The following is a 12,022-nucleotide window of genomic DNA, read 5'->3' as shown; positions in this document are numbered from 1 at the left end:
ATGGGCCAAAATACCAGCAAGTGTGTGAAAACCTTGTGAAGACTTACAGAAAACGTTTGACCTCTGTCATTGCCAACAAAGGATATATAACAAAGTATTAAGATGAACTTTTGATATTGACCAAATACTTATTTTCCACCATGATTTGCAAATAAATTCTTTAAAAGTCAGACAATGTGATTTTCTGGATTTCCCCCCCCATTTTGTCTCTCATAGTTGAGGTATACCTATGATGAAAATTACAGGCCTCTCTCATCTTTTTAAGTGGGAGAACTTGCACAATTGGTGGCTGACTAAATACTCTTTTGCCCCACTGTATTAGTTGTCAACATTTGAAATAAGTTATTTTAGAAAAGTAGACTTTCAAGTTATTTGGTCAAACTTTTTGGATTTTTTTTCTTTGTGATGTCATTTCCCAGGCCTTTTTGTTTTCCCTAAGAACAGCTTGGAGCCAAAAAAAAGTTTGGTAATCAAATAGCATATCAAATTCAGCATATACAGAATACCAAAACCTCACTGCCTCTTAATGACCCCTTCAGGACTGGGATTATTTTTCCTTCAGTGCAACCTAATCACTCTCAAATTCCAGGCCATTTATACTTAAGTCTCTTCTTCAGGCTTCCAAATTTTTAATCTACTTTACCTCAGACAATATCTCATTCTCCATTATTTATTCTATTTCTTTCCATACTTTAGTTTTCCTCTTTGCAGTCACAACTCAGTTTACCAATCCTTCATCTGCTCTACATGGTTCCATTTTAACAGAACTCATACAAGGTTATGAACTCAATTAATATCCATCCTTGCTGAATGATTATGTTCTTTTCCTTTGCAATTTTGATCCTTGAGTCATTGGAAAGTTCTGTACCCTAAGAATAGCTTAGCCACTACCAGAGGGCTGTGCAAGGTAGAGTGTATTAGTGTAACACCAAAATATTTTCCAGTTTCAGATAAACATACCATAAAAATGTATGCTTATATATCTTGTGGAAGCCCATATTCAAATCCTTAGCTGTGCAAGCAAATAAGCAGTATTATTAAAAAGTCACTGCAAGATTAAATATCACTTTGCTATTATATTTTAGACATCTAAGCATTTAACAAGTCCTTTATTATCGTAGTGTGCATCATCACCATCATCATTATTCATTAAATTTGTTATGGCTGCCCGCTCCAGAAAACTCCTATATAGCAACTTATAAGAGGGAAACAGGAAAATTGTAAAAAGCTACCATCTTTTTATTCTACAAAGGGCCCAAGATGAACCAATAAATTGTATTTTTAAAGCTCAATGGCTACGAGTAATCGATCATAGTTTACCTCACTGATGGGCTGCCCCTGTGAAGTCAACTCCAACTCTTGAGGTCGTGTCATCTTGTCAATGTCCAGGGAGTCCATACTGGATGCCGCAGACGTGATGCTAGATCGGGAGGAATTACTGATAGAACGGACTTCAGCATCACTCACAGTACCAGCTGATGCCGTCCTCCTGTGCTGAGTAGCAACTACGGGCTTGCTATCTTCAGTTATCGGTTGCTGAGCTGCTTCATCCATACTCAGAGATGCTTTCTCTAACTGTGCAGTAATGTCATCCAGAGAGAAGATAGCATGTGAAGGCTTTGTTATTCGACCAGATGAAGAAGACAATCCTTTCATGCTACCATGCTTGGTAGGGAGTCGGCTACCACCTGGCGGTTTCTGAGTCATTTTCCCTTCTGCGGGAAAACATTTCATTGATGTACTGTTTGCGGACTGTGATCCAATGCTGCTGAGCTCCTGCTCTATGGAACAAAGATCTGCCATAAGAGCATCAAGATCTACAGTCTCACCTTGATTCAAGGCTTCTGCAGTGAATGACAAGAACATAAACAATATTCCAATTTCTATTAAGTTCCATTATATTAAAGATATTTTAGTTCAGACGTTGGAATTACTTGGACCATGCAAATCCTTCAAAAGAGGTTCTTTGGGATTTTTTTCTCAAAGCAGCTGTCTCTGCTTTTTCTAGATTCATGCAGCAAGTTCAGAAGCTGATCACAGGTGTCTCTGAAGGCACATGCATGCACAGCCTCTTTATGCTGTTGGGAAAAAATTATGAAGTAGTTGTGCATACACATGCATGTGAAGACAGCAGCAGTTTGGAAAGAGATGTAGCTGCCTTAATGATGCTATTGATTAATTTATGGAAATTATTGTCAGGCTTTCTATCTTTACCACATGGGCTGCTTTTACACATAATGCTAAGAATGAATTTGTTTTAACCATGGTTTGATAAACAAGTTAATGCTATTTTTGTAGATGAGCAAAGTCATCATAAATTCCTCATGTCCTAATTTGTTTTCTCCATCTCTGCCACTTCCCAGAAGAAATGGGCAGAGAACAAATTAATTAATTATTCTGGATTCAAACATAAATCAAGCCATAGTTAGAACAAGTCAGAATTCATATGCCAATAAACAATGCTTATGGAAAGTAATTTGCTACCAAGAATAAGCCATAGTTTATTTTGGGGCCGAGTTTATGTATCATGTTGAGCCAAAAACAAATCAATCGCATTATGGCTTAGATTATGTATAAGTCAAACTACTGATTTATCTGATGTGAGTTTAAAAAAATTCTGCTGCATGAAGTTCTATCAATACTTTTAAAATTTTGACATGAACACTTTCTTTAGAAAAATCATACATACTATATACTTACAGAAAAAGTAATAGGTTTTAGCAGGATTTTTCTTTGTTTTGTATTCAAATACATAATATTTTTACTTTAAATAACCAATTTTTAAAAATTCAGTTCTCTTTTTAAATTAAGATGGGATGAGAAGAGTCAGGGTTGATATTATTAAAATTAATATTAATTACGAATCAAGTTTAGGGATTGCACTTTCAAAATTATTGAGGAATATCTTCAATTGCCATGGAAAGCCTAGTGTATGATTTCTTATAACTTATAAAACTTTATCCCCAATATCTTATTACTATCAAACAGTTGTTTGCTCAATGAATAAACACAATTTACTTCCTCTGTGAAGATCATCTTATACAGCACTGACTCTATAACACTGTCTAACATACAACACGTAATACGTTGACTCATATTCCCACATTACACTTATCATCATCTGTATTTTCTAAATAGAACCCTGAATCAAGTTCAACCAACTCATCTCCATTCATTAACTGGAAGAAACTTTTTATTTTACATCCAGTGTGATAATCTGTGACACAAAAAATTAATGTTAATTGTATCATAATAATTTTTAAATCTCTCATTTTGTAATAGCAGCAGAATTAATTTTTTTTCTCTAGCTGAAGTAATTTAGCAATCAATCTTACCATTCAGGTTGTACATGGAAAACCGGTAAGAGAAATTGGCAATATTAGCATCTTGGCGAAGAGGGGATCTTTTTACTGGTTCCATAGGCTTGTCTGTATCCAAACTCTAAATAAATGAATTGGGGAAAATAATCAAGAACTGTATCATATATAAATGAACATAAGGAAATATTTACTAGTCCACTCACATCCACAGGTAATTTTTCTTAGAAATGTTTGTATGTACAAAATGTTTAATGCTTACCAATAATTAAAGTAATCTATCTCAAAATAAAACATTTTTATGGAGCTCTATATAAGCAAGGAAAAATGTATTCAATATAGATGTCTATGATATAGGGCCATAGTTACTGGTGATTTGGCACTAGGGACTGTCTTGGTCCAGAAAAGTTGGGAAGTATGGGTGGTTACCTGCCCCCCAGAACGAGAATATGGCTCTGTGTGTGTGGCCTAGGCCCTCAAATAAGCATGGGAGCCAGGGTGGGGGTTCACAGAGAGGGTAGGAGGAAGGGGAGGGAGTGAAAAGTGGTACAAGTGGCTTGGCCAGATACCGCCCTAGTGGTTGGAAGTGTATTAATTGTGGGAGGGCAGGACTGGAGCTGCAGTGACTAGTAGGAGCTACTTTGGAAGACCGGGGAGGAGTGGAGACGATCTGAAAGGGAGTTGGAAGACAAATGCATTCCAGAGGTGGCAGGTTGGAGAAGGTATGGTGGGAGGAATTGGGCGAGCCACTGGAGAAGGGAAATGAGGAATTTGTTGTCCATCTCCTCTTCTGGTCCATTACCTTGTCGCCTAAACCAATCTGCTAGTGGATTACAACAGCCACATTGTCTGGAGCTGAGGGAAATTTTATCGTGCACATACAGTGGGGCAAAAAAGTATTTAGTCAGCCACCAATTGTGCAAGTTCTCCCACTTAAAAAGATGAGAGAGGCCTGTAATTTTCATCATAGGTATACCTCAACTATGAAAGACAAAATGGGGAAAAAAAATCCAGAAAATCACATTGTCTGATTTTTAAAGAATTTATTTGCAAATCATGGTGGAAAATAAGTATTTGGTCACCTACAAACAAGCAAGATGTCTGGCTCTCACAGACCTGTAACTACTTCTTTAAGAGGCTCCTCTGTCCTCCACTCGTTACCTGTAGGAATGGCACCTGTTTGACCTTGTTATCAGTATAAAAGACACCTGTCCACAACCTCAAACAGTCACACTCCAAACTCCACTATGGCCAAGACCAAAGAGCTGTTGAAGGACACCAGAAACAAAATTGTAGACCTGCACCAGGCTGGGAAGACTGAATCTGCAATAGGCAAGTGGCTTGGTGTGAAGAATTCAACTGTGGGAGCAATAATTAGAAAATGGAAGACATACAAGACCACTGATAATCTCCCTCGATCTGGGGCTCCATGCAAGATCTCACCCCGTGGGGTCAAAATGATCACAAGAACGGTGAGCAAAAATCGCAGAACCACATGGGGGGACCTAGTGAATGACCTGCAGAGAGCTGGGACCAAAGTAACAAAGGCTACCATCAGTAACACACTACGCCGCCAGGGACTCAAATCCTGCAGTGCCAGACGTGTCCCCCTGCTTAAGCCAGTACATGTCCGGGCCCGTCTGAAGTTTGCTAGAGAGCATTTGGATGATCCAGAAGAGGATTGGGAGAATGTCATATGGTCAGATGAAACCAAAGTAGAACATTTTGGTCTAAACTCAACTCGTTGTGTTTGGAGGAGAGAGAATGCTGAGTTGCATCCAAAGAACACCATACCTACTGTGAAGCATGGGGGTGGAAACATCATGGTTTGGGGCTGTTTTTCTGCAAAGGGACCAGGACGACTGATCCGTGTAAAGGAAAGAATGAATGGGGCCATGTATCGTGAGATTTTGAGTGAACACCTCCTTCCATCAGCAAGGGCATTGAAGATGAAACGTGGCTGGGTCTTTCAGCATGACAATGATCCCAAACACACCGCCCGGGCAACGAAGGAGTGGCTTCGTAAGAAGCATTTCAAGGTCCTGGAGTGGCCTAGCCAGTCTCCAGATCTCAACCCCATGGAAAACCTTTGGAGGGAGTTGAAAGTCCGTGTTGCCCAGCGACAGCCCCAAAACATCATTGCTCTAGAGGAGATCTGCATGGAGGAATGGGCCAAAATACCAGCAAGTGTGTGAAAACCTTGTGAAGACTTACAGAAAATGTTTGACCTCTGTCATTGCCAACAAAGGATATATAACAAAGTATTGAGATGAACTTTTGATATTGACCAAATACTTATTTTCCACCATGATTTGCAAATAAATTATTTAAAAATCAGACAATGTGATTTTCTGGATTTTTTTCCCCATTTTGTCTCTCATAGTTGAGGTATAGCTATGATGAAAATTACAGGCCTCTCTCATCTTTTAAGTGGGAGAACTTGCACAATTGGTGGCTGACTAATTACTTTTTTGCCCCACTGTACTCTGAGGGTACCAAGTTATAGAAAGCTGTTATAGGAAGAAAGAGCAATCTCTTTTACTGTTTGTATCTCATAACATTATAAACAAACTTTAACCTGTGTGAGTTTATCCAACTCTCCAAGCCAAGCTCCAAACATCTTATCCAGGTCCTGATCTTCTTTATCACTATCTTCTTCTGCACCATGATCAAGTTCTTCATCTGAGAGCTGCTCCATCTAAAAGAGAAAATGATTTTTAGAAATTTAAAGGCTTTAGCTGTTATCTGCCATATCATTTGTTCCCACATGAGTTAGCAAGAATGGATAACTATCAATGGAGTTGAGAAGTCTTAGAAGTTGTTCTGCTCATCCCTGATTTTTGCTCCTGGCAAACTGCCCATTCCATGAGCCAATGAGTCTAATCAGCATGTATTTATTTCAATAGCAAGCCAAAACTACCACTGTCCTTCTCTTTGTATTCCTTTATGGCACAGTTGCTTCCTCTCTGCAATTTAGGGAACCAGCATTCTGTTTCCCATTCTTCCATATCTCTTTTTCTTCTCTGAATGCTCAAAGCCTGTTTCATCTGCCAGGGACTACAGATAGTCCTCGCTTAACGACCATCCGTTCAGCAACCATTCAAATTTATGACATTGCTGAACAAAGGGACTTTATGACCCATGCCTGAAGTTTCGGCCGTTGCAGCACCTCCGCGATCACTTGATCACAATCTGGGCCCTTGGCAATTGGTCTGCACTTAGGATCGGTTGCCAAGCGTCCCATGATCATGTGACACCATTTCCAATCTTCCCTGCTGGCTTCCCCAGAAAATCAGTGGGGAAGCTGGCAGGGAAGGCTGCAAGCCACTGCCACCTACAGAGAGGACTCCCTCTCATCTCTGGGGGCTGGCTGAAAAAGCTCCATACCGAAATCTCTGTTGGCTGGCTGAAAAAGCTCCATGCTAAATTCCAAGCAGGATTTTGGCACAGGGCATTTTCAGCCAGTCCCCAGAGACAAGACGGAACCCTCTCCAGGTTTTTTGAGGGACCGCCTCTCCCCGATTTTATCTGCCTGTCCCACTAGTTCTAGCAAAGTGGGTATGTTATGGATTCTGTTGTCTAGGGAGCTACATTTGGCGGGCCCTAGGTGGCGGACCTTTTCTGCTGTGGCGCCCGCATTGTGGAATCTTCTCCACCCAGAGATGAGATCAGCCCCATCACTCCTGAGTATTCAAAAGCCCCTCAAAACCTGGTTATGTCAGCAGGCCTGGGGACCCCAGGGGATAGGTGAACTAGTGAGGTGGCTCTATTATTAACATCCCTTCACCTATTATTTTCTTTTCTGTTTTAGTTCTGTTTTATAGTTTTTAATATTTTTAATAATTACTATATAATGATTTTGTGTAATGATTATATATTATATATATTTGTTTTATTGAATTGTTGTATGCCACCCAGAGTCACTTTTTGTGAGATGGGCAGCCATATAAATTTGATAAATAAATAAATAAACAAACACTTTCCAAGTTTCAATGGTGCAGAATATCTTCTACTTCTCTTCCTGAGAGGTTGAAAATGACCAAGAAGGGCCCACATTCCCATCCATTTCTCAACAAAGGTTATCAACTAGAGCAACCAATGCTGACTCAGTCCCATACCCAGCTCAGAAACTAGACTAAAAGGGATCTGGATAATCCACTTCCTATAAGGTTTTTAGATGAATTGCCACATGATAGTTCAATCTTCTTTTGTGATGGCTGGGGTAGCAGTTCCATTTCCTACTTTTCCATAGTGATGTCCCATCTAATACAATTTTTCAGATACACAGGACAACTAATGAAAAGGTTTGCAATTTCCTCACCTGTTCTCATTAATGCTAAATGTCCTTTACTTTACCCATATAAACTGCTGTCCCACTAAAGCAGAAGTCTCCCTATCTAGCAAAATGCCCTTGTGCCTTATTGTTTCCTTGTTATTCTCTGACTTTCCTAGCTGATTTATTTGCTTAACTAAAGTCAATTTTCCTGAAACATGAACCTCGAGTAACCCTACTCGACTTGCAGACGCTCCTTCACTATACAAAGCTAGTTAGAACAATGTTCTAGTACAGAGTTTGCCTACCACCACCTTTTAAAACCTTATATAAAGGCTAAACTAGTTTGGATTTCTTTGGATGTTTAGATAATAATACATATTGCTTTTTAAAGATTAAACTAGCTTGGATTCCCTTCCACATTCAAAGAAATATTTCTTACTGTGTGCCTTTAGTACTAAAGAGAACTTGAGACTGGAAATTAACCTATCAATGCAGCTAGAGTTTGACAACATTTCACTGCTACTGATTGTCAAGTAAATGCCTTGTAAGCTTGAAGAAAACCCTTATGTCCCTTTGGCTTGGGCAAAAGAGAAAGACTGGCAAAAAATAAAAAATAAAAAAAATTGTATTTTCCAATATTGGCACTGGAATAACTGCTGCTGGTCTTAATAAATCTAAATGACGGAGACCTTAACGTTAGAAATATTTTGTCATTAAAACAATGAGGTTTTTTTTTTTAACCACATTGTAAAAAATCTTCAGAGACTATGCACATCTTCATAGGCATATTTTAAAAATTTCTTAAATACAAATACTAATGCATCTGTGTTTTTAACAGCATTCACTGTTTAAATCAGTGATTCTCAACCTTTTTGAAGCTGCCGCCCCCCTAAGGAGCGGAAAATTTTTCAACGCCACCCTTTGTGAAAATCCTGTAATTTAGGGTATGGGGGGGGGGGGAGTTACTGAATTATAAAAGGCAAACATTTTAAGTAATTTTTTTCAGTAGACTTACACACCAAATTTGTTCGATTTAACTCGATACTTTTGCCCTGGAAGGTAATTGCATTCCTTTTATTAAAATTAAAATGACTAATGCAAAAAAAATGCTCAACGCACGCACTGCGTTGAAAGGACGCTCAACGCACGCACTGCGATTAATCGCGCGGGAAGACAGCTGACGCATGCGCTGTGCTGGTTGGGATCGGAGAAGAATCGTAGTGTCGAGATCTTCAAGGTCAGCCTACCTAGAATACAAATTCGTCTCACCATTCTTAGAAGTGTGTGAGGGCACCCGTCGCATAAGTTCGTTTTATTGCTGGTACAAATGGTGTAAACCGGATAATCGATTTAATAAATTTTTTGGGGAGTTTTAAAATTAAGTTCGAATGCCAAAATATGCTCATCGCCCCTCTACCGCCCAAAACATGCCCACCGCCCCCCTACCGCCCAAAACAAGTTCACCGCCCCTCAGCATCCTCCCACCGCCCCCCGGGGGCGGTACCGCCCCCGTTGAGAACCAATGGTTTAAATGATACACATGAAACATTCAAATATCCAAAATACTTCATGTGTATTTTCCCAATATTCCTTATAAACTGCACATAGAGTGTACTGCATTACTCATGTATGGACAGTACAAACCAGTGTATTACTGTTTTAACATTTCCTTTCAGGGGAGGTCACAGTTGGCATATTAGCTGATAGAAAGCACACCTGGCAGTTACCTTAGTGTAGGAAATAAGATCCAGAAGCATCTCCAGAGTGCATGCTTGTTCCTTCTGGAGCAGTATAATTCCATCCAGAACAGGACAATCTGCTACCTCCCTGGAATTCTTGTCTCTTCACTGAGTATTTCCTGTTTATTTTTTTCCTGGCTTTCCCAAATGTTGGGATGTGTGTTCTCTTCTATCCATTCCCTCCAAATGCTGTTACATGCAAAGTCTTATCAGCACCAGCCCCTACGGGCAATGGGCACAAATGCTGCTGAGAAGTCACACGAGTAACACACGAGAATCAATTATTTATTTTGCATGGCCTTTATCAGACTGAATGGACTAAAATGCTAATATATCCAAAATCCTGGGGAAAATGAGGAACAGCCCAGGTTAAAATGATAAGAACTAAAGTAACAGAAGGGCATATTAAAAACTGGAATGGTTCCCACTTCTTTCTCTTAACCGTTGGCTGTTTTACATTAAGTGGCTGTCAGTAAACAAGTTAAGGACTACTGTACAACATTTATGAAAGAGAAGAGTCATTGTCCAGAATGATGCAGTTGAGTGATTCTAGTTGGGAGTAGCAGATAGCAATTGTTATTTCCCTCCCCCACAACATCCCACCAGGCTAGTTTTATAGATGATTATTCCTGGAAACCAGCATGCCCCTGTTAATCTATTTTATGTCATTTGGTGGATATTTGTTGAGAAATTCTGGATTTAAATCCATTAGTTATGAGCCTCTACTGTTAGATCTGAACAGGTATGGACTTGGCATATATACATGGTAGAGACATGTGAATGTATGGAATAGTCAATTGACTATATGGTTCTGTTTGGTTTCACGCTATTGTCCAGAAAATTATCCTATGGATTGTTCTATGTTCAAGCTACTGATGGAGTGAAAGTTACTGAAGTTATTACCTGGATTAAGTTAAGCTTTCTGGGTTTTTTTGCATTCAGAATGATAAAATTTGTTTGTGGATATTAGAAAGAATGTTCCCAGTGTTGCTCCACAGCTATGGGACTCCCTTTGTATGTTACTAAGAACTGACCCTATAGGACAGAACTTCAAATGTACACCAAATACTCATCAATTTTAGATTGCTGTTTTTTGACTATATGCGATAATATGGATTCTTGATTCTCTGTGCTTTGTCAGAATAGTTTTCTAATGGATTAACATCTTCACATATTTGATCTCACTGTTATATACTGTTGCAAGAACATGCCCTAAATCCAGCATGTAAAATATTTTAAATAATTAAATAAATGTGCTGAATTGTAAGGACTCAAAATTGTTTTAAGGTATTTCACATGTTATTCATATAAATGTAAGATACAAAATTTTCCAAGTCAATTTCTAAGCAAAACATTAAACATATGCTAGACTGGGGTAAAACTATGAATATATAACACCAATATTTATATAGTTATTCTAAGACAAAATAGGATGGAGTGTATGTTTTTGTACCTGATTATTAAAGCATATCAATTTTCAGATCTATTCAAAACAATCTAACAAGTTATTTTCTAACAAAATCAAATATGCCCAATTTGAGAGAATAGCCAATGCGTTCTTTGCTAGCTCCTTTTAAAAATTATTTTGATACATAATTACAAAGAAAAAAGGATGCAAATAAAATAAACCAATATAAAAACAGATAAAACGCACAACCAAATAAAATTAAGCTTCTATGAAAACATTTACACATGTCCGCAATACATCTTTATACACCCCTGCATCTTTCAAATCCAAAATGTTCTAAATTTCTTAGCCAGAGAATCCAAGTGTCTGTTATTCTAATAACATGCTGGATTTTATTTTATTTTTTGCCTACAAGTCAGGCTTGACTCTTGGCAACTGCCTGGACAAGTTCATGCAGTTTTCCTGGCAACATTTTCGGAAGTAGTCTGCCCTTGTCTTCTTCTTCCTAGAGCTGAGAGAGAGGGACTGGCCCAAAGTCACCCAGCTGGCTTCGTGCCTAAGGCGGGACCAGAACCCACAGTCTCCCTGTTCCAGTCTTAATCACCAGACCATATTGGGTCTTTGCTGGCATTAATATAAATGAATTGTTGCTTTTCTAAGGGGAACATCCATCTATACGTTGCTTTTTTTTTTAATAAGCCACAGAGCTATTTCTTACAGAAATACACCAAGAGTATTATTTTTGGTACAAAACAAAAAACGCTCAGGCAAGACATGTATTTAAGGGAGCATTTCACTTTGTTTCAAGTTGAGGACAGATGTGTTATCTTGTCAGGACATTATGATTATTGTCTTAAGGAATACATGTTTAAAACCAAATGAATAGTTTTTCCTCAATAATTTGTGTTAGGTTAATGAAAGGGAAGAATGGGGAGCACTCAAAATGCAGGTAATAACCAAGTGAACAATGGCAAAGCAGCTTAATATAACTGGTCGAAAATGTCCTAGATTTCTTTAACAGAAAGATAACTAAATAAAACCTTTCCTTTGGCTTTTTAATATATGTAAACAGGTTTAAAATCTGAAGGAGACACACATGTTGCCAATACTGGCTGCTGCAAAACTAATATTATCTGGCCAGGTCCATAATCTGTTTTTCTAAAGGTCAAAGGATTTACAAATATATTTGTCCAGGGGAAAGCATACATTTAATTTTGGCTACCATTTATAAAAGCTTTTAGCACACCTAAACTTTTACTCCCCCCCCCCCCAAAATGGTACC

At 38.6% G+C, this 12,022-nt stretch overlaps 1 protein-coding gene across 2 annotated transcripts in view; it reads right to left on the bottom strand.

Annotated features, from left to right (window-relative positions):
- RAPH1 (Ras association (RalGDS/AF-6) and pleckstrin homology domains 1) overlaps nucleotides 1-12,022 on the bottom strand; it is a 79,870-nt gene that overhangs the window by 44,018 nt on the left and 23,830 nt on the right. For both annotated transcript variants that reach the window (XM_088135646.1, XM_088135647.1), the window contains exons 2-4: nucleotides 5,896-6,015; nucleotides 3,336-3,441; nucleotides 1,321-1,844 (exon numbers count right to left, since the gene is read on the bottom strand). In XM_088135646.1, coding sequence (XP_087991772.1) covers nucleotides 1,321-1,844; nucleotides 3,336-3,441; nucleotides 5,896-6,015 — 750 coding nt within the window. The remainder of the gene's footprint in view (nucleotides 1-1,320; nucleotides 1,845-3,335; nucleotides 3,442-5,895; nucleotides 6,016-12,022) is intronic.

Source organism: Python bivittatus, unplaced genomic scaffold (assembly GCF_059951505.1).
Source record: "Python bivittatus isolate LINGU-HERP-01145 unplaced genomic scaffold, Pbiv_v1 ctg000200_np1212, whole genome shotgun sequence".
NCBI lineage: Eukaryota > Metazoa > Chordata > Lepidosauria > Squamata > Pythonidae > Python > Python bivittatus.
The sequence above is the reverse complement of the archived record's forward strand: the minus strand, read 5'-3'. Positions and strand labels throughout refer to the sequence as shown.